The following is a 22,756-nucleotide window of genomic DNA, read 5'->3' as shown; positions in this document are numbered from 1 at the left end:
TAAATCATTAAAAATGTTAAATTAAAATAAAACACTTGAAACATTTAATGTATGTACCTGCATGTCATATGACCATTAAACACCATCAGAGAACTGTTAACATGCAAACGTGATACTTCATTATTAAAATATAATAGGTGAAAGAAGTTCAGATGACAAAAAGGTTAGAGTCTGACTATAATGAATGTTACCAGACACTGATGTCGAGAGATTTTTCCTGAATTGCAATGTTAACAGTTAACACAAGCTCTACTTGCTGATATAAGGTGAGACTTTGTGCTACTACCTTGTGTTCACAGCCCATATTTGACCCTGGACCACAAAACCAGTCTTAAGTGTGAATATGATGACATTGAGATTTATACGTAATCTGAAATCTGAATAAATATGCTTTCCATTGATGTAAGGTTTGTTGGGATAGGACAATATTTGGATTTGAGATACAACTATTTGAATATCTGAAATCTGAGAAAAATCGCCTTTAAAGTTGTTCAAATGAAGTTCTTAGCGATGCAGATTACTAATCAAAAATTAAGTTTTTATATATTTATGGTAGGAATTTTACACAATATCAGTGTTCGTGATCCAGAAATGACACATACAGCAAATTCCTCCACATTTTTAGAATTAAAAAGGACACAAGTAAAAGGTATGTTTCATATAACTTTCTTTCTTTATATATATATATATAATAGGAAAGACATCAAGATCAAAAGTCATCATTTGTGTACAGAGACATCACTTCATAAGTCTTAAATGTCTTTATCAACTTTGTTCATCAGCACAGATAGTAACCATCACATTTCCTTGAGCGATGAATGAAAAATGCTTTGCATAATTTAGTACACACTACAACTTTACAGTAATCAGCTTTTGCATCATCTGATACATAAACATACTTCTCATTCTTTCTACAGGCACCAAGTTTTATCCTGAAAGCTTTACATGCCCCTGTTTATAAATGGAAAAACACAATGAAAATAATACAAACTAGACAGTTTACTACTGTCTCAAAATCAACAAAATGCACAAAAGCAAGGTGAGTCCTAGTCTAATTGTCAGTAATAGGGAACACAATGCAGACAGAGGGAAATCATCAAAAAAAGCACTTGACAGGGTAGAAATGTGTGGTGCAGCCTTTTAGCTGGAGATCATCTACTATAGATGTGATTTTTCCTGCAGCAGCACTTTCTAAAAAACCACAGTCAGTAACTGCATACTTCAGATTCTTCACAAATAACACCATTCCCATCACGCTCCTAAAAGCACAGTGGTCGATTCTCCTGTCATCCAGCGATTACACACTCGGGGCACTTTGTGAGGGGCTTCACATGATGATCCGCGGCTCAGGAACAGAGTCTGCGATGGATTTATGAGGCAGAACATTGGCACCGTTGATGTAGAGCTCATCGTTCACGATCACGTCTTCACCCAGGACTGTTACATTCTCCATCCGCACCTGTCCAACACAATCGTCATCATATAAATCATACAGAAGAGAGCACAGAAGCAGCCCACAAGAATAAATCCCATTCACATACTCCAACAGTTAGTGCTGTAAAACGATTAATCGCATCCAAAATAAAAGGTTTTGTTTACAGAATCTCTGTGTGTACAGTGAATATTTATGTAAATGAACAACATACAACATACATATTATGTATTTATAATGTATTTATTATATAAACACACACACGAATGTAAATATTTTCTAAATATATACATTTATATTCATATAATTTATATTGTATATAAATATCTAAACAACATCTTTTTCCTAAATATATATATACATATATATATATATATACATATATATATATATATATATATATATATATATATATATATATACACATATATATATATGTGTGTGTGTGTGTGTGTGTGTGTGTGTGTGTGTGTGTGTATGTGTGTGTGTGTGTGTGTGTGTATTTATTTAGACAAAATAAATATACACCATATACACAAATATATTATGTACACAAAAACCTATTTTGAATTCAATTAATCGCAAGAACTTTACTGAAGTAGTTTTATTTTGAGTAACTTTTACTTCATTACATTCCAAAGCATAAGATCGTACTTTTTACTTCACTACATTTCATAAAACATATTGTTACACCTTATAATATATCACGTGCTCCGACACGCAGAAGCTGTGTCTGTTTCTAGAATGAACTGATTCTTTTTAATGAACCTTTTAAATCGGTTCACAAATCGGACCAAACAATTAATTCGCAAATTAGAATGATCCGATTGCAGCTGTTCTAAATCTGCTGTAAAGGGTGATCTATACTGACCAAAATTATAAAAGCAACACTTTTGTTTTTGCCCCCATTATGGCTTATGGTAGAGAAATGAACATTCAATTCATAGGCAACATCTCTGGTGGATTATCTCGGCAAAGGAAAAGTGCTCACTAACACAGATTTAGACAGATTTGTGAACAAAATCTGAGAGAAATAGGCCTTTTGTGTACATAGAATAAGTCTTAGATCTTTGAGTTAAGCTCATGAAAAATAGGGGCTATTACAAATGTGTTGCTTTTATAATTTAGTTCAGAGTATAAGCCCACTGAAATGCTTGAATGCAGACAACATCAGTGTCTAGAGCTATGTTTTAGGTAAAAAAATAAATAAAAATAGTAAGTAACACCGATTAAAATAACTCATCCACATTCAAATTCCCTGCTGCCCTAACATTAAAGGTTTTATTAAAGTGCTATGCATTTAGCCATAGCCTGTTCTTACATTATTTATCAATAGTATACATTTTTATATTGTTTGGATTAACTAGCCACATTTTTTAATATAAAGTCCAAATATTTTTATTCAACCATCTAGATAGATTAGATCTGGGGAAAAGAAAGGATGTGATGTCCAGAACATGCTAACTAGAGTAATTATCAAATTGGGAAGTGATGCCCTCTGGGGGCATTTGTTTTTACACCACAGACAAGATTTGAGAAAGAAAATGTTCTTCCTAACTTCAGGCCTTATTCTCATGTCATATTATTACTATGATGTTCTACAAAACAACAAACTTTAAAACACTTTATTCTTACTGGTGAAGATCAGATCTGTTTTCTCTCAGGTACATCGCAGTGTAAGCTTAACAGTAAACATTACTACATCACTCTCGTCAAAGTAGTCCATATCAACAACAAAGATATATCTTGACTCCATATAGTAGTTATTTTGGGAAAATCCCATGTATTTTGAGCAGTAGTATTATAAAATTAAATTACGTAGTCTATATAAAAGTGCTAAATAAATCTATCTATCAGTATTTTTAAGTTAAGTACTTAAAAAAAACGGAGTACTTTAAAATTACAAAATTAGTACTTTTACTGGAGTAATATTTTATTATACGTATCTGTACTTTTACTTAAGTACTTGATTTATGCACTTCGTCCACCACTGCTTCAGCACTATTTCCGCACAATTAAAGTGCATTAAGTACAAAATTAGTTGTTCCAATGTAGCAGACTTTAAGTATACCAGTTTAGTATACTAAAAGTACAATTGCAGTGTATTTAAAAAAGAACATAAATATGAAAATGTATTCATAGTATACTTAACATGAAATAAATGCATTTCAAATACACACAAGTGTATTTTTTATTAGGGTATTTTTGTACATTTGAATAGAAGTCATTCTTTCCATTATTAGCTTGAGTCTTGGCTTAAAATTATGCATTAAAAAACTCCTTTGTAATTGTTATGAAGAAACTAAATGAGAAGGTGGCTCCCTGTCAACAGTGAAACTCACCCACTGCCCCACTGAAGAGCTCCATCCCACGATGCAGGACTCCAGCCAGGAGTGGGAGCGTATGTGTGCCCCCTTCAGGACGGTACAGCGCTTGACTCTCACACCGTCCTCCAGAACCACTCCGGCTCCGATTGTCACATTGGGCCCGATGGTACAGTTTTCACCGATCACCGCTGTTGGGTCCTGGGTTGGGGTTACAGTTTGTCACATTTCACATTGATTTAAACAGTATAATATTGTATAATAATGATTTAAAAATACAAAGAGAAAGAAAATATTTGCATTTGTTGTTATTAACAACATAAAGTTCATTAAAGATTACATTGCGTAAAAGTTTCCCAAACTGGGCTTTTTGAAGGAACTGCAGGGTGTTCATGAGTTTAATGAAAGGCTAAAAATGGTTAAAATCATAAAAAAAATGTTAAATTAAAATAAAACACTTGAAACATTTAATGTATGTACCTGCATGTCATGTGACCATTAACCACCATCAGAGAACCTTTAACAGGCAAATGTTACCATGCATCGTAACATGCATCGTAGCTCCATGTATCTTTGTTTTTTCTGTAGAATCTTTATCTTACTTTATCTTACTCTTACTCTTTGTTGTTTAAAGTAATAAAATATAACTTAATTCCAACCATATCTAATCTGATTAATCTGATCATTCACTTTTATTTTAAATCCGTGAGTGCACCCGCATCGCGTTAGCACTCGTTAGCTTGTCATTAGCGTTTCCATATGTGCCTATCGCTTCTTTTCCCCTCTGCTCTTTCTCTCTTGCTACTCTCTCTCTCCGGTTTTTCACAAGTTCATCAAACAACTGTGGTAAGAATATTTCATCAAGCTCGGTGAGTAATGGCTTCTCCTGCTTTTGTTATTTGCACTGCTTGCCACATGTACAGTTTATCTATCTCTGTCGTTGATGAGGGATTCACATGTGATAAGTGGAGGGAAATAGTTAGGCTGACTTCAGAATTAGAGACACGCATCCAAACTTTAATTGAGGACAGTAAGAATGTTAGGGCTCTAGATATGGCTTTGGATGCGTCTAGCTCAGGGATTCCTGTATATTGTTCGGTTCTGGCAACAGAGCCCCTGCAGCAGGGCAACTGGGTGACGGTGAGGCAGCGTAGTCGTGGGTCAAAACACCGCTCTTCTGTTCCGATCAAAACATTAAACAGGTTCTCCCCACTCAGTGATGCACCCACTGAGAAACCTGATGAAAGTGCTCTAGTTATTGGTGATTCTATTGTACAGAACGTGAATACAGAGACACCAGCAACCATAGTCAAATGTGTACCCGGAGCCAGAGCGCCTGACATCTTGGCAAATTTAAAAGTGCTGGCTAATGCTTAACGTAAATACAGAAAGATTGTTATTCATGCCAGGCCTAATGATGTTCGACTTCGCCAGTCGGAGAACACTAAAAATAAGATTAAAGAGGTGTGTGAACTTGCAAGCATTAGGTCAGACACTGTAATATGCTCTGGTCCCCTCCCTGCTTACCGTGGTGACGAGATGCATAGCAGATTGTCATCACTCAATGGCTGGATGTCTAAGTGGTGCCCGCATAATAACATAGGTTTCATAGACAACTGTTGAAAAGAGATGGTCTTCATCCCTCCTGGGGTGGCGCCGCTCTTCTCTCTTGAAATATGGCACATAGCCTTAGAGTGTGTACTTGACCAACTGGGGCCCAGGTCAGGAAGCAGACAGACCGGTTAAACTGACCGTCTGCTACCCGCCTCATGTCACAGAAGTCAGTTAATTCTCAGCACATAGAGACTTTCACCTAGATATCACACTATAGAGACTGTGTCTGTTCCCCGAACTAGAAAATACAAAAAACGTCCAAACCAATTTAAGAGTAACAATTTAATAGAGGTTCAACAAATAAAAAAACAGATGCAATACAGATAAACAAATGATAAAGCTTGGCTTATTAAATATCAGGTCCCTTTCTTCAAAATCACTTTTTGTAAATAATATGATCACTAGATGTGCTCTGTTTGACAGAAACCTGGCTAAAACCTGATGATTACATTATTTTAAATGTGTCCACCCCCCAAGATTATGGTTATAATCATGAGCCACGTCCAAAAGGCAAAGGGGGACGTGTTGCTTCATTCATCAAGTTTAACTCGTTTGAAGTAATATTTCATATAACATTATCCAGAGAAACATATGTTAATGATAAATCACCATGATGTTTGTAAAATGTTTGTACTGGCAGTGGCTACTGTATACAGGCCACCAGGGCACCATACAGACTTTAATGAAGAGTTTGCTGATTTTACATTCAAGTTAGTTCTGGCTGCAGATAAAGTTTTAATAGTTGTATATTTTAATATCCTTGCCGAAAATGAAAAAGATGCATTGGGATCAGCATTTATAGACATTCTGAACTCTATTAGGGTTAGACAACACGTTTCAGGATCTACTCATTGTCGCAATCATACTCTAGATTTAATACTGTCACATGGAATTGATGTTGATAGTGTTGAAATTATGCAGCCAAGTGATGATATCTCAGATCATTTAGTTTTGTGCACACTTTATATAGCTAAAAATGTAAATTCTACTTGTTACAAGTATGGAAGAACCATCACTTCTACCACAAAAGACTGCTTTGTAAGTAAACTTCCTGATGTATCCGAATTCCTTAGCATATCCAAAATCTCAGAAGAACTTGATAATGTAACAGAAACTATGGACTCTCTTTTCTAGCATTTTAAATACATTTGCTCCTTTACGCTTAAGGAAGGTTAAGAAAACCAGTATGACACCATGGTATAATGAGCACACTCACACCCTAAAGAGAGCAGCCCGAAAAATGGAGCGCAGCTGGAGGAAAACAAAACTAGAGGTATTTCGTATTGCTTGGTGGGAAAGTAACCTATCCTACAGAAAAGCATTAAAAACTGCTAGATCTGATTACTTTTCATCTCTTTTAGAAGAAAAAAAAACATAACCCCAGGTATTTATTCAATACAGCGGCTAAATTAACAAAAAATAAAGCATCAACAAGTGTTGACATTTCCCAACACCGCAACAGTAATGACTTGTGAACTACTTTACTTCTAAAATCGATACTATTAGAGATAAAATTGTAACCATTCTGCCATCAGCTACAGTATCGCATCAGACAGTGCACTATAGATACATATCACACAAGGGAAAAACATTTAATTACTGGTAAAATAAGACGATTGAAATGTACGAGCCTGAGTGTAGTCTGTAGAGGTCTGCAGATTTGGAACGTGCTTGAAGAAAACCTTAAATTGTTGCATTCTGTCTCCGTTTTCAAGAAAAATCTTAAGGAAAAACTGCTTTTAACATATACTTTTTGATCATTGTGAAAGTGTTATATTTGTGCTGGGATCTTCTGTTTGTTGTAGTGCCTGTGTCTTGTTGTATTTATATTTATGTGTCTATGGATTGAGTTTTTTTTCCTTGTATGTTATATGTTGTATGGTATTATTGGGCCCCCTCCTAAAAGCTTTCAATAGCTTCATTGGGGTCTCCCCTTTTTTTCCACACATTAACCTTTCTATAACTATTGTATTATTGTCTCTAATATGATGACGTGTGTGAAATAAATAAATAAATAAATAAAAATAAATAAATAAAAACCACAACTTGACCCCAAATAACTAGTTAATTATAGACCGATCACGAATCTACCTTTTCTGTCCAAGATATTAGAAAAGGTAGTATCCTCACAATAACATTCCTTCTTAGAGAAAAATGGTATCTGTGAGGATTTCCAGTCAGGATTTAGACCGTATAATAGTACTGAGACTGCTCTTCTTAGAGTTACAAATGACCTGCTCTTATCATCTGATCGTGGTTGTGTCTCTCTATTAGTTCTATTGGATCTTAGTACTGCATTCGACACTATTGACCACAACATTCTTTTGCATAGACTAGAACACTTTGTTGGCTTTAATGGAAGTGCATTAGCATGGTTTAAATCGTACTTATATGACCGCCATCAATTTGTAGTAGTGAATGAAGAGGTATCATATCGATCACAAGTGCAGTATGGAGTACCTCAAGGCTCAGTACTAGAACAATTACTTTTCATGCTTTATATGTTACCCTTGGGAGATATCATCAGGAAACATGGTGTTAGCTTTCACTGTTATGCTGATGATACTCAGCTCTATATTTCTTTGCGGCCCGGTGAAACACACCAATTTGAAAAACTAATGGAATGCATAGTTGATATAAAAAAACTGGATGACGAGTAATTTCTTACTGCTAAATTCTGAAAAAACAGGTGTTAATTATAGGACCTAAAAACTCTGCATGTAATAACCTAGAACGCTGTCTAAGACTTGATGGCTGCTCTGTCAATTCTTCGTCATCAGTTAGGAACCTAGGTGTGCTATTTGATAGCAATCTTTCCTTAGAAAGCCAAGTTTCTAGCATTTGTAAAACTGCATTTTTCAACCTGATTTTCTACAAAAAAAACATTTATTGTTATAATAATAATAATAATAATTATTATTATTACTATTATTAATGTTGAAAAGAGCTGAGAATATTTTTAAAGGTTTTTTGGAGGGGGGTAAATTGAAAGAACAGCATTGTTTTGTTACATTTGTTACAGTTAAATTTATTTGTTACATTTATATTATTTACATCAAGCTTTTGAATGGTATAGTAATGTATATTGTTATTGAAACTTCATTACGTTATGTGAAAACTAGTACAAGTATATAAATAAATAAAAAGAGACTTACTCATGTTTATGATCTCTGCTGAATAAAGTGCTTCATTCTTTTTTTCTGAGGAAACCCAAATCTCAAATTCTCAACCACATAACATCTTTTTGGGGTGAATTATGTCTTATTCCTCTCATCGCAAAGCAAACAGTAAAATAAAAAGAACTTGAAGAAAAGTCTCGCTGTGTTGTCTTCTGTTGTGTGAGCATATTCAAGCCGCGCGCTTTAGTTTGATTTGAATCAGAATAGGGCGTTCAGCGAGGGGGCGTGGTTGCATTAGAAGATAATGAAGGGAGACGTGAAAAACGAACATCGCGTTGTTTTCATATGGATTACTTTATCACAGAATATTTGTTTTCGGCAGCACTTGTTTAGTCTAAAAATAGACATGTCAGCCTTTCTATATATAGATCTCTAATGTCTCTTCGTTGAGTATTCACTGAGTTACAGTTCATTTTAATGACGCGTTTGTAAATGAAGATTAGCCCAGACAAAGGCTGCAGACAGCACACCTTGTTTGTTATCTTTATTTTATAAATACACAAAGTTTTGTTGTTATTATGTCTGTATACAAATAAAAGTAGACCCTTTACAGATTCGTTTGATGTATTGCTCTTACCTGTACGATCAAAACTGAAAGTGTAATTTAAGTTCTTTTCGGGGTTATCAGGAGAAAATGACTCATAACACGTATACGCGTTAATCGACTCCAGAGGGTTAAGACTGGTTTTGTGGTCAGGGTCACAAATAATAAATATTTTGGAGTGAAAAGCATGTCTCACCACAAGAACGTTTCCGAGGAAGCCTGGCCCGGTACGGAGCCGCTCGGGGGCCTGCTGCCGTACAGACTGCAGGTACATGCACATGCCTGTCAGGAAGTCTTTGGGCTGGCCAATGTCCATCCAGAAACCTAAAACACACACAATTAACAAAACAACTCTAAATGTTAGTTTAGTAACTATATGATGCATATCACAACTGGACCGAAATTACAACAAATGTGTCAAGGAGAAACAGCTTATGATGGAAAATCTAAATGTCAAACTGTGATGAAAAGCATGTAAGTTGGAGTCAAGAAGAGACCATGTTATTCAGTCTTGGTCTATAAAGATTATTCAATCTTATATATATAGAACAGTTTTCTATATATGTATATGCCAAACTGATGCAAACGGCAAAGTTTGCACCAACTTATAACAGTTGTGTTCTGTTTGATGGTGGTTGTTTCTCTCTATTAGTGCTATTGGATCTTAGTGCTGCGTTCGACACTATTGACCACAACATTCTTTTGCATAGACAAGAACACTTTGTTGGCATTAATGGAAGTGCATTATTATGGTTTAAATCATACTTATATGACCACCATCAATTCGTAGCAGTGAATGAAGAGGTATCATATCGATCACAAGTGCAATATGGAGTACCTCAAGGCTCAGTACTAGGGCCGTTACTGTTCACATTTTACATGTTACCCTTGGGAGATATCATCAGGAAACACGATGTTAGCTTTCACTGTTATGCTGATGATACTTAGCTCTATATTTCTTTGTGGCCTGGCGAAACATAGCAATTTGAAAAACTAACAGAATGCATAGTCGATATAAAAAACTGGAAGACGAGTAATTTCTTACTGCTAAATTCTGAAAAAACAGAGGTGTTAATTATAGGACCTAAAAACTCTGCATGTAATAACCTAGGACACTGTCTAAGACTTGATGGCTGCTCTGTCAATTCTTTGTCATCAGTTAGGAACCTAGGTGTGCTATTTGATCGCAATCTTTCCTTAGAAAGCCACATTTCTAGCATTTGTAAAACTGCATTTTTTCATCTCAAAAATAAATCTAAATTACGGCCTATGCTCTCAATGTCAAATGCAGAAATGTTAATCCATGCATTTATGACCTCAAGATTAGATTATTGTAATGCTTTATTGGGTGGTTGTTCTGCACGCTTAGTAAACAAACTACAGTTAGTCCAAAATGCAGCAGGAAGAGTTCTCACTGACCATATTAGCCCGGTCCTGTCAACAATGCACTGGCTTCCCTATATCAAACATCGTATAGATTTTAAAATCTTGCTTATTACTTATAAAGCCCTGAATAGTTTAGCACCTCAGTATTTGAATGAGCTCTTGTTAAACTATAATCCTCCATATCTGCTACGTTCTCAAAACTCAGGCAATTTGATAATACCTATAATATCAAAATCAACAGCAGCAGCGGCAGATCCTTTTCCTATTTGGCACCTAAACTCTGGAATAACCTACCTAACATTGTTCAGGAGGCAGACACACTCTTGCAGTTTAAACCTGGATTAAAGACCCATCTCTTTAACATGGCTTACACATAACACACTAATATGCTTCTAATAGCAAAACAAATAAAGTTAAATTATTTTTAGGCTGCATTAATTACGTAAACTGGAACCGGGAACACTTCTCACAACACTGATGTACTTGCTACATCATTAGAAGAATGGCATCTACGCTAATATTAGTGTATTAAAGGCTCCTGTAAGAGGGACTTTTATTATGAAACCAGAATTGATATAATATAGTATGAGGTAAGGGGGCAGTGTATTTTGCTGAGCTGCCGCTGTTTGAAGTGTTCGTGTGATCTGTCCAAGCCATCAGCTGCAAGGATGATGCTTCCAGTTTGTTTGTGGGGATTGTTGTAGATTTAATATCAAGGTGTTAGTCACTGACCACAAAGTAAGCCTATTTTATTTATATTTGTGTTAGCAGTGATCGCTACAGTGTTATATACGTTTGTTCCATATAAACATGCCTAGACATGTCCGATAACGATCGTTCGTTAGTGTTCCGATCGGGAATATTATTTAATGTGTGATTATTTACTCTTTATAAAGATGTCAATCAGGGTTATGATGTCTTAACAACGTGATGTTGTTCTGTTAATCTACTACAAGACCAAATGAGTGTTTAGCATTCTGTTTATGTAAATGTTATTCATATGCGCCAGGATTCTATCCATATATGGAAGCTTTATGTTCATAGGGACAAATGATCACTCATGACTTGAAGTTTTCTGTGAAATATCTGGTCTCCTTTCATTTAACTGTTAAGGAGAGAAATGCCAATGTGAATACTTATGAATGCTTTGGTTTCATTATGTAACAGCAAATGTTACTATTGTTTATATATATCTTTAGTTTATTCATTTCTATATTGTATTTATTTTTGCAGACTATCTTCACCTTTGTACATCTGTGGACCTTCCTTTTCTCTACGAATACACCATTGAAAGCTAATCACCTGTCTCCTCATTATTGGTGCTCTGACCGGCACCCAAGGGGGTTTACTCATCCATTACCTGATCAGAACCTAACAGTCTTAAAGTCTCTCCAACAAATTGGTCCTTCGAGCCGGATGAGTATTCCCTTCTGACATGATGGATCGTGATGAGGAGATTGTTAGTGGAGCTCGTCCTAAACGCCATATACGTCGACCAGCTCACCTTAAGCAGTATGAAGTACAGTATACCCGCGTCAGACCTGTCGCCGAGTATGATGTCCCGCATTCTTGGGAGGCACCTGTCCACCGGACTACCCCCCCCCTTCCAGCCTTAAACCACTCCCCCTGGTGGTGACCTGGTCTGTTCTGATGGCTCACAGATCATATCCTCAAATTATCAGCCTCCACAGCATGCTGAATTCCATCAGCCATCCTTCTCCTCTCCTCAAGCGGCTGGTTTCATTTCCTCTGCACACAACAGTGAATTAGAGCACCTGCGTCAGGAGCATGCACAACTAATTCAGACTCATCAGGCTTTCCAAGCAGACCTGAGAGAGCTGAGAGAAGTCCGTGCGGAAGTCAGAGAATTAGTTCAAGTTGCTCAGTCACTTCGAGCTGACCTTAGTCTAACCAGAAGCCAGAATCTCTCATTAGCACAGCCACCGGCATTGCAGCTATCCAGTCCTCCTGTGAGACGGTATGAATCCACGCCTTTTGTGGATGAGGGAAATTTCGCTGATCTTCCCCCACCACCCAGGCCTGAGCCTAACGTTGACTGGATGAACCAGGTGGAGACCTTACACTCTCCGACATGGGCGCCACTGTTTACCACCCGGTGATGCCAGAGAATAGAAAGTATTCCTTTGAGTTCCCGGCTACTGAAACACGCGCTCCTAAGCCTTATGCTCCTGACACTTGTGGGTTCCCCCCACCTCCTATCCCTAAAGAGCTTCGAGAGTTACTCACATCTGCGGCCATGCCCTTACGTGCTAACAGCACGACTGTGCCTGTTACTTCACGATTCAGTTCAGTACCTGCTCATTTGAATCCTCCATCCTTTGCACCAAAGGCCGAGCCCGGTCTATGTTCTGTAGCACCTCATGCTAGGTCTGAATATTTATACCGGGGTCCTTCTCCTACAATTCCTAAGTTCAACCGGTCTGATCCTGGTGAGTTTGCTCGGCTCCGGATAGCTCTGGAGAACCTGCTTTCCCCAGATGGGACTGAACTTTTCAAATATCAGATCTTAGTGGATCACCTTAAGCTGGAGGAGGCTAAAATGATAGCAGATGCTTATCTTAACTCACCTACTCCATTCACTGATACGATGGCAGCGCTTCATGATAAATTTGGTCAACCACATCAGCTAGCTTTAAGGAAGATTGCTAGTGTCCTTGAGAGTCCTGACATAAAGAGAGGTGATATGTCAGCCTTCCAGAGGTTTGCTCTCCAAGTGCAGTCACTAGTGGGCCTATTGAGAACTCTGGGACGTGATGGTGAGCTGGAGTTGAGTTGTGGGTCCCACGTCGCACGCCTTCTGAGTTAGTTACCCCCTGAGCAGCGAGCTGATTTTCGTCGGCATAAGTTCCGCATACCTGGCACAACCCCTAATCTGATTGATCTTTCGAACTGGCTTCGTTACGAAACTTGGTGCCACAGTTATGATACTGAGCCGATGTCCAAGGGTTCACATGCAAAATCTGATTCAGGGAAGAGAACCGTGACCATCCTACATGGAGTTGGAGAATCCCCTGTTAAGACTCCCGTCCATCGTAAAGGTCCTGTTTCAAAGACAAAGCCTGCCAAAGGGAAACTTTATTGTCCTTTCTGTGACAAGACTGAGCGTTACATTATGAAGATCGTTCCTTGGACACCTTTGCTCTTCTTGACGATGGGTCAGAGAGAACCATTCTATTATCCACTGCAGTTAAGGCCTTGGGGATTCAGGGTATCCCAGAAAATCTTCCATTGCGGACAGTGCGAGATGATATTCAGGTCATTCATGGTTGTTCTATTTCCTTTCAAGTCTCTTCCCTCTTTAAACCTCAGACCAGTTATAAGATAAATCATGCCTTCACAGCTGATCGGCTTAACCTGTCACGCCAGTCTTACCCAGTAGAACAGCTGCAACATAAGTACAGACATCTGTGCAGTATTACCCTCCGTCCACTCACTGATGTCCAACCTTTACTTCTCATTGGTTCAGATCAGCCCCATCTTATAACCCCAACGCCTGTTCGATGGGGCGGCCTGGGTGCACCAGCTGCAGTTCACACACGCTTAGGTTGGACACTCCAGGGTCCTATACCTTCCATGGGCTGTCCTCCTACCCCACGGCAATGTCTGCTAACCTCCATGGATCCAATTCAGGATGAACTCCTTCAGAATGTTCAACGACTGTGGCAGTTGGATATGGTTCCACAGTGGGAAGGCAAAGAGGTAACCAGGTCCAAGCAGGATAAGGAGGCTCTTCAGATGCTTGACCATAAGACTCTCACCGTGGAAATGGAGGGAATCAACAGGTTGGCTACACCCCTACTGCGGAGAAAGGACATGCCTTTGTCGAATGCACCTAAAGAATCAATCTTACCTAACCTTCGCAGTGTGGAGAGGCGTCTGCTGAAGGAGCCTGTTAGAGCTGAAGTCTATAAAGAGGAGATGAGGAAACTCATTGAGACAGGAGCTGTTAGGAAGGTGACGGACCCTATATCTGATTCAGATGAATGCTGGTACATTCGTTAGTCACAATGGGAAGTTCCGCCTTGTCTTGAACTGCTCCTACCAGTATCAAATACAAAGCCTTAATCAGTACCTGCTGCCAGGACCCACCCTCGGGGCCTCACTGTTGGGCGTCCTTATCCGTTTCAGAGAACATCCTGTGGCAGTGAGTGGGGATATTAAGGCAATGTTCCAATAGGTTCGCCTTATACCTGAGGACCGTCCTCTTCTCCGTTTTCTTTGGCGGGACCTGAAGATGGATGAGGCACCCAGAATTCTTGAGTGGCAGGTATTACCCTTTGGCACAACCTCCAGTCCTTGTTGTGCTACCTATGCACTACAGCGTCACGTGCGGCAATAACCCCTGACAGATGAGGCAATTAGACTCTCAGTGGAGAGGTGTTTCTATGTCGATAACTGCTTACAGAGCCTGCCTACTGCAGATGAGGCTCGGAACTTGATTGATCGACTACGGAATATCCTGTCTGGAGCTGGATTCGAAATTCGCCAATGGGCCTGCAATGATCCTACTGTGCTGAATCACCTACCTTCTCATGCAACAAGCTGCAAGTGTGGAGCTGTGGTTGACGCAGGAGAAGTCTGACATCCCTGAGTCGACACTGGGTCTGAGCTGGAACTGGCAGATGGACACTTTGTCCTACAAACACCGACCTGTGATCTATGAGACTCCAACTTTGAGGAACATCTATAAGGTCCTAGCTACCCAGTACGACCCCCTGGGATGGCTTCTACCTTATTCCACTCGGGCAAAAGTCATCATTAAGAAGCTGTGGAACAAGCAGAGAGGGTGGGATGACCCCAACCTACCACCTGAGCTCCTCCAGTCCTGGAATGCATGGGAGGAAGAACTCCGATACCTTCCTGGTATCTCCTTCCCCCGGTCTTATGTTCCTCCTGAAGTTGTGAGGGACGGAGTCACCCATGAGGTACATATTTTCTCGGACGCCTCTGAGCATATGGAGCGGTCGCCTACCTCCGGACTACTGACCAGGATGGTCAGACCTACCTGTCCTTCATTATAGCACGCTCTCGTGTCACTCCTAAACGAGCTCACTCCATTCCAAGACTGGAACTCTGTGGTAGTCTAGTAGCGGCACAGCTGGCTAAGTTACTGGAGACAGAGTTAACCCTACCAATCAAATCTACTTCCCTGTGGACAGACTCTACTACAGTCCTCCAGTGGTTGAATTCTGACTCCTGCCGTTACAGAGTCTTTGTTGGGAATAAAATCGCTGAAATCCAGGAGCTGACGGAGAAGTGTTCCTGGCATCATGTAAGTTCTGCAGACAACCTCGCTGATGACCTCACGAAGGGAAGACCTCTCCAATACTTTGCTGTGCCAAACCGATGGTCTCAAGGACCCCCTTTCCTCCTCCAAGATCCCAAGGAATGGCCAGTAATCCTTAAGACTGAAAAAAGGGAAGACCAGGTTGAACTACGTAAATCTACCTTCTGTGGTATCAGTACCTTTCCTCTCTCATCTGGTAAGATTAATGGATGGAATTACAACACCTGGCAAGAACTATTGCATGTCACTGCTCAAGAACTTCGGGTCAACTTGGCTCCAGGGACTTCTCCAGAGGCTGAGGATTACCGCCAAGATGAGTTCCATATCCTCAAACAGGCTCGAAATGGATCCGTCCAGTGATCTGATAAGGGTGGGAGGTCGTTTGCGGCGAACTGCAGGCATCGAGGACTCCATTTTACATCCTCTGGTTCTGGATCCCAACCACCCTGTCACTCGCTTGATTATTCACCATTATGATGACAAGTTGTATCATCCTGGATCGGAACAGTTGTTCGGGGAAATACGGAGATACTATTGGATTCTCCGAGGCCGCGAAGGTGTCCGCCGGTTTCAACGTGACGGCCCAGAATGTCAATGTTGGAGGGCCCAACCGACAATCCCTAAGATGTCAGATTTACCTAAGGCGCGACTTCAGCTATACAAACCTGCCTTCTATTCTTGCGAAATGGACTGCTTTGGCCCCCTGTTAGTCAAAATTGGTAGACGTACAGAGAAGCGATGGGGCATTCTCTTTAAATGTCTGACCACTAGAGCGGTCCATTTAGACCTACTCCCTAGCCTGAGTACCGACTCATTCCTCATGGCTTTAAGAAGATTTGTTGCAAGGAGAGGAACGCCAGCAGAATTATGGTCAGATCGAGGTACGAACTTCGGCGGGGGTGAAAGGGAGTTACGAGAAGCTTATGCTGCTTTGGTTCCTGACATACAGGGTCATCTTGCAAGCCAGAGGATCCACTTCCACTTTAATCCTCCATCGGATCCTCATTTTGGTGGAGTTTGGGAGAGGGAAGTGAGATCAGTTAAATCTGCCGTATACACAGTTTTGGGTGCACAGTCAGTACCAGTGGGGTCTTAATGACGGTCTTGCTGGAAGTGGAGGCCATCCTTAATTCAAAACTCTTGGGGTACGTGTCGTCAGACGTGGCAGATGCTGACCCAGTAACTCCAAATAGTCTCCTCATGGGGCGGCCCGATGGATCTCTGCCACAAGTCATTTATCCAGAATCAGAGATATTAAGTCGCCGATACTGGAGACATTCTCAGGTCTTAGCAGACCGTTTCTGGTCCAGGTTCATACGGGACTACCTCCCTAGCCTACAAACCCGGCAGAAATGGCAAGCCTCTCCTCCCAACCTAAAGGAACAGACATTTGTTATGATTGTCGACCCCAACTACCACGAAGCTCATGGCCTGTAGGAGAAGTGATAAAGACTCACCAAAGCCCAGATGGTCATATCAGGTCAGCTGATGTGTTGATAAAGGGTCAAGTTTATACCCGACCGGTAGCTCGCCTGGTCGTCTTGCCGGCCTTACCAAAGGATGGAAAGGACTTACCAAAGGACTTAATGCCCTGACACTGACTAGTTAAGTCGCCTTTCATGGAAGCAAAGAAGCTCCGCCTCTTTGGGGGCGGCTGTATTAAAGGTTCCTGTAAGAGGGACTTTTATTATGAAACCAGAATTGATATAATATAGTATGACATTAGGGGGCAGTGTATTTTGCTGAGCTGCTGCTGTTTGAAGTGTTTGTGTGATCTGTCCAAGCCATCAGCTGCAAGGATGATGCTTCCAGTTTGTTTGTGGGGATTGTTGCAGATTTAATATCAAGGTGTTAGTCACTGACCACAAAGTAAGCCTATTTTATTTATATTTGTGTTAGCAGTGATCGCTACAGTGTTATATGCGTTTGTTCCATATAAACATGCCTAGACATGTCCGATAACGATCGTTCGTTAGTGTTCCGATCGGGAATATTATTTAATGTGTGATTATTTACTCTTTATAAAGATGTCAATCAGGGTTATGATGTCTTAACAATGTGATGTTGTTCTGTTAATCTGCTACAAGACCAAATGAGTGTTTAGTATTCTGTTTATGTAAATGTTATTCATATGCGCCAGGATTCTATCCATATATGGAAGCTTTATGTTCATAGGGACAAACGATCACTCATGACTTGAAGTTTTCTGTGAAATATCTGGTCTCCTTTCATTTAACTTTTAAGGAGAGAAATGCCAATGTGAATAATTATGAATGCTTTGGTTTCATTATGTAACAGCAAATGTTACTATTGTTTATATATATCTTTAGTTTATTCATTTCTATATTGTATTTATTTTTGCAGACTATCTTCACCTTTGTACATCTGTGGACCTTCCTTTTCTCTACGAATACACCATTGAAAGCACCATACAGCCTTGTTACTGAACCCCAACTTTTGAGTGGTAGTGCATATTAATAAAAGGAGGTAATATTTGTAATAAATACTAATGAATGATTGTACTTGGAGTAGTCCTAATCAGCCGTGTCAGGTGAAAGCGGTGTGATCCTTTACCTTGCAGCTCCATGGCATAAAGGTGTCCCTCCTCAGCCATCACAGGAAATATTTCCTTCTCAATGGAAGTGGGCCGCAACTGAGTACAAAATACAGAAAAGGGTTAAACATTTCAGCAAAATGAAAACAAGTTAAATGTGATGCAAGTAAATATTTATGGAATCACAAAGAAAACAGTCCTACTCCCTAAAAGATATCACTCCCATAACTGACCTAAGATACTGTATCACACAAATCTCTGTCACAGCCCTAAGCAATACTTTAACAGGCCACACAGATCCACTTTATCTAGCCAATCAGAGAAGCTGTCTGTCAACATTTAACTGCACACATTTTGACAGACACTTTGTCATTCATAAGTGGTATGAATGCATTTACACTGTTACAAAAAATATATATATATATATATATATATATATATATATATTTAATAACACTTTGATGAATGATACTTTACTAGTTGTTATGAAATAGAAATCCACCTTATACATATTCTAAATGGATGTCACTGATCTTATTATGAACAATTCATCCATGCATTTCATTTTAAAACTAAAATGTAAAATTAAAATTAAAACATCATCCATGTTTCATTTTAAAATTATTTTTGATCTTTTCAATAAAACATCACAACTGGATCTTCCAAGTTAAAAAAAATCTGACTTTTCTCTGGTCTCATATAGTGCATATGGTCTTCTAATCATTTAGTAGATTTGAACCGAGTGAGACATTTTTCACATCATACGACTGAAGTCTTTACTTACAATAATTTTATACTGTACTACAGTTAAAACTTTAATTCAATGATATTTTGTGTAAATCACAATAAAGTACAATGAGAATGAGATTTTTTCACATTATGGCAATTAAATTTTGAGGGGAGAAATATACCCGTCACAATGCAAACAATGTACCATAGATTGCTTCCTATATAAGAAATATGTATTGATTGCAGTTGAAAATTTATTTTTGAAAAATTCCATATATAATGTGTTTCTGAGATGGTGTATGTGTCAAACCTGGATTCTTTTCAGCATGGCAGGGCTGAAGATGTACATCCCAGCATTGATTTTGTTGGAGACAAACACTTGAGGTTTCTCCACAAAACGGTGTATTCGTCCGGTGTCTCCTTCATACACCACCACACCATACTTAGATGGCTCTTCCACTTTTGTCACCTGAAACATCAGCCACACAATCCCAGTAAGTGAGTAACAGAGTAACAGGTGAGTAATATTGGGTCAAATATTCCTTCAGAGACGAGAGAGGCAGTTATTTACAGAAATCTATCAGGTTAGGATCTGAAAATGTACTTGTTTTATACCATTGAAAGGAGCTGTAAAGGTCCTTAAGATAGACTACGATTTTGGGGTTGAGTCATATTTCAGCATTGCACAATTTAAATCTCAGACAGTGAGACCATACAGTGGTTTCACAACATTTGGGATTTCACAGGAAAAATTTTTCTTACAACAATGGTTCCCTCTCTGCCGTGCTGCTGGTGGAACTTCAGCATGTCTTCGAAGGGAAAATCACAGATAACATCACTGTTGAGGACGAAGAAAGGCTCCTCGTTATCGGTCAGCAGCTCTCGCGCCAAAGCCAGAGGACCAGCTGAGAGAAAAACATCAGATTTATGGTTCCACACTGGCTGTGTTTGTGCATTTATTTAACCCTTTGGTGCACCTCATTTGGGAGTCACATCTGTAATCTTCTCAATCAAAAGTGACCGGACACCTAAAATATTTCTTTTTTTTGTCCCAGTAAAATCAATGTTATATATTTTTTTACAACTAATATATATATATATAAATGTGTGTCTTTTTTGATTATTATTTATGCAATAAAAGTCACTAATTAATATTTATGCAATAATTATGATCAATTTCTGCCCATTATAAATAACTTAAAAAATGTAAAATATATTTTTATGCTACTTTTTAATGAATGCAGAGTCAATGCCTGTAAAATAATTTTTTTAACCAGATCAGTGTCATCTGGTGGGAGTAAAATAACAAAAACATCTGCAATTCCATGGTTTAGCCCACAGATTCCTATATAGCTCTATATAAAAAACAGACCTATAAATTCTCTAATTGTTTTTAAACATAAATAATTATTTTTAGTTTTGGGTTTGGATATATATTTAGATACTCAAAGACAATTTTTTGTAATGGTTTAGATTTTACACAATATTAAAATTCTATAAAGATTTTACAGGAATGTTTTATCAGAGTTTAATCCTTCTGGGTATGATCTGATTTCAACCTCTAATTTCAGTTTTCTGACTCATTTTGGCTATATGTGAGTGTGTATAATTGTGTGTGTGTGTGTGTGTGCCTGTTTTGTGTCTTGATGTTTTAAATTGTAACCCCTTCATTGTTGTCCACTTTTTATTGCATTGTAGTTGAATTAAAGCTTTTATTTTTTACATATTTGCTGTGTTACAGACACACCAGGTCATAGGTTGTGTTTGTGTGTGTGTGTGTGTGTGTGTGTGTGTGTGTGTGTGTGTTAGTGATTGTGTTGGTTTTGTACTCATGATTGTTTTAGAGTTTCACCCCATCATTGCTGTGCCCTTTTTCTTTTCTCCACTGTGGCAGATTTGTATATTGTACACACAATTCTCTGAATTGTGTTTTTATTGATTTTCCATTCTTTTAATTTCATTTTTGACCGAAGACAACAAGCGTGACTATTTTGTTTTCGAATCATGCTCTCAATTTTCTTTGTGTTCACATACCAAGTGACACAAGTCACCGAGTTTCGTTCCATTCCCCAAAAATTAAAAACAGAATATTTTTCTGTCAAAGGTGACTCAAGGGCACCATAAATCAATATGAAAATGTTCACCTACCAGTGCCTAAAGGTTCCTTCTCATGTGAAAGGGAGATTTTTATTCCAAGCTGTGCAAATCACAAATAAGAACGTATGAATTTTGATATTCACCACTTAAAAACATGAAACATAATAAACGAGTTAAACACAACAAGCATACCCTCTGCTCCTGAGCTCTCATCTCTCGCTCCAACAGCTCAGACATGTAGCTCACTGCCAAAATCACATGACGGACTCCAGCCTGACCACAGAGACACCACACATTAACATTATAAGGCTATAAATCAATCAGAAAAGGCACAAATGTATGGAAAGGTGTCCTGGTGAGCTACCTTGACCAGAGCCTCCACTTGATGGAGCAGGATGGGTTTGTTGCAGAACTCCACCAGAGGTTTGGGCACGGTGAGAGTGAGCGGCCGTAACCTCGTGCCATAGCCACCAACCAGGATCAGAGCTTTCATTGTGGGTCACTGGAGCGGGACGCTGGCAGCGCAGATGGGCATCAGGTGCAGAGATTTATATACGGTACCTGAGAAACAAAATGAGAAACATCTGCAACAATCCTCATTATATGAGTGTTTGTAAAGGGCTTCAGACACTATTGAATGTCACAATGGGAAATAGTGACACCTTCTTTATGTCCCGTGAGAACACACCCACACAGCACACCTGTAATACCTGAAAATCATCTCTCGAACAAAGAACTAGACTGTGATATTATATCAACTGGAATTAATGTAAGGACAAAATATCTTATATTTGATTCTCTCTTTCTTGTTTAGTCTAGATTACAGTTTTGGAAAGTGTTTTAGAAGTTCCCATGTATTATGGACACTTGTTGGCTGCTTTTCCTTCACAATCAACTTATTATTATTAATCAACAACTATTATATAGAATCAGTAGTAATAGTAAACGCATTAGAAAACGCATAACGATGTTTTCTACACACTACTGTAGCTCGTGTTTCATATGATTTAATGATAAACTCCCCCAGTAAACGATACACCTGCTGCACTGGTTTGATTCTATTACCTTCAAATGATCCACAAAACAAAGCTGTCACTTCCACAGACGATCTCTATTCTTAGTTTGATCCGTTGTTTAGATCTGACAGATTTAATATCTGTAATATTCTGTGATGATCAGAGCGCAGTTCCGTACAGTGATGACGAGACAGAGGGGGAGGAGCCACTAGAGCGTCATGGGTCAATGGACTGTGCCATTATTGCGGGGAATTTGCCTTACATTAGAGAAGATTTTACGTCTTGCCAACATCGTTTAAACGATCGAAGAGAACCTTATAATTACTTGATGTATGGCACTATATGTCATCGCGCTAATTATAAACAACATAATGGATTAACAGTTAATATTGTCTATGGTCTCCCCCATTAAAATGGCACACGCGACATGATAGACCAATCATTTCATAACAACGTGGCGCGGAAGTGAATAAAAGCCGAATCAAAAATCACATTCCATAAGAAAAGTCAAGCAGCTTTATTTATAATATGTAAAATACACGAACAACAGTGTGTCAATAATGTTTTTTATTA

At 38.8% G+C, this 22,756-nt stretch overlaps 1 protein-coding gene across 1 annotated transcript; it reads right to left on the bottom strand.

Moving 5' to 3' along the window:
• Window positions 1-786: 786 nt before the first annotated feature.
• gmppb (GDP-mannose pyrophosphorylase B) lies at window positions 787-22,389 on the bottom strand. Its single transcript, XM_059569935.1, has 10 exons — window positions 22,233-22,389; window positions 21,532-21,728; window positions 21,360-21,440; window positions 21,219-21,267; window positions 19,833-19,975; window positions 19,381-19,539; window positions 18,362-18,440; window positions 9,290-9,417; window positions 3,775-3,957; window positions 787-1,459 (listed from the first exon to the last, which is right to left on the bottom strand). Exons 2-10 carry the CDS (start codon window positions 21,658-21,660, stop codon window positions 1,328-1,330), a joined length of 1,083 nt encoding a protein of 360 aa, XP_059425918.1. The 5' UTR covers window positions 21,661-21,728; window positions 22,233-22,389; the 3' UTR covers window positions 787-1,327.
• Window positions 22,390-22,756: the final 367 nt, after the last annotated feature.

Source organism: Carassius carassius, chromosome 16, assembly GCF_963082965.1.
Source record: "Carassius carassius chromosome 16, fCarCar2.1, whole genome shotgun sequence".
NCBI lineage: Eukaryota > Metazoa > Chordata > Actinopteri > Cypriniformes > Cyprinidae > Carassius > Carassius carassius.
This window is presented reverse-complemented; position numbering and strand designations above follow the sequence as displayed.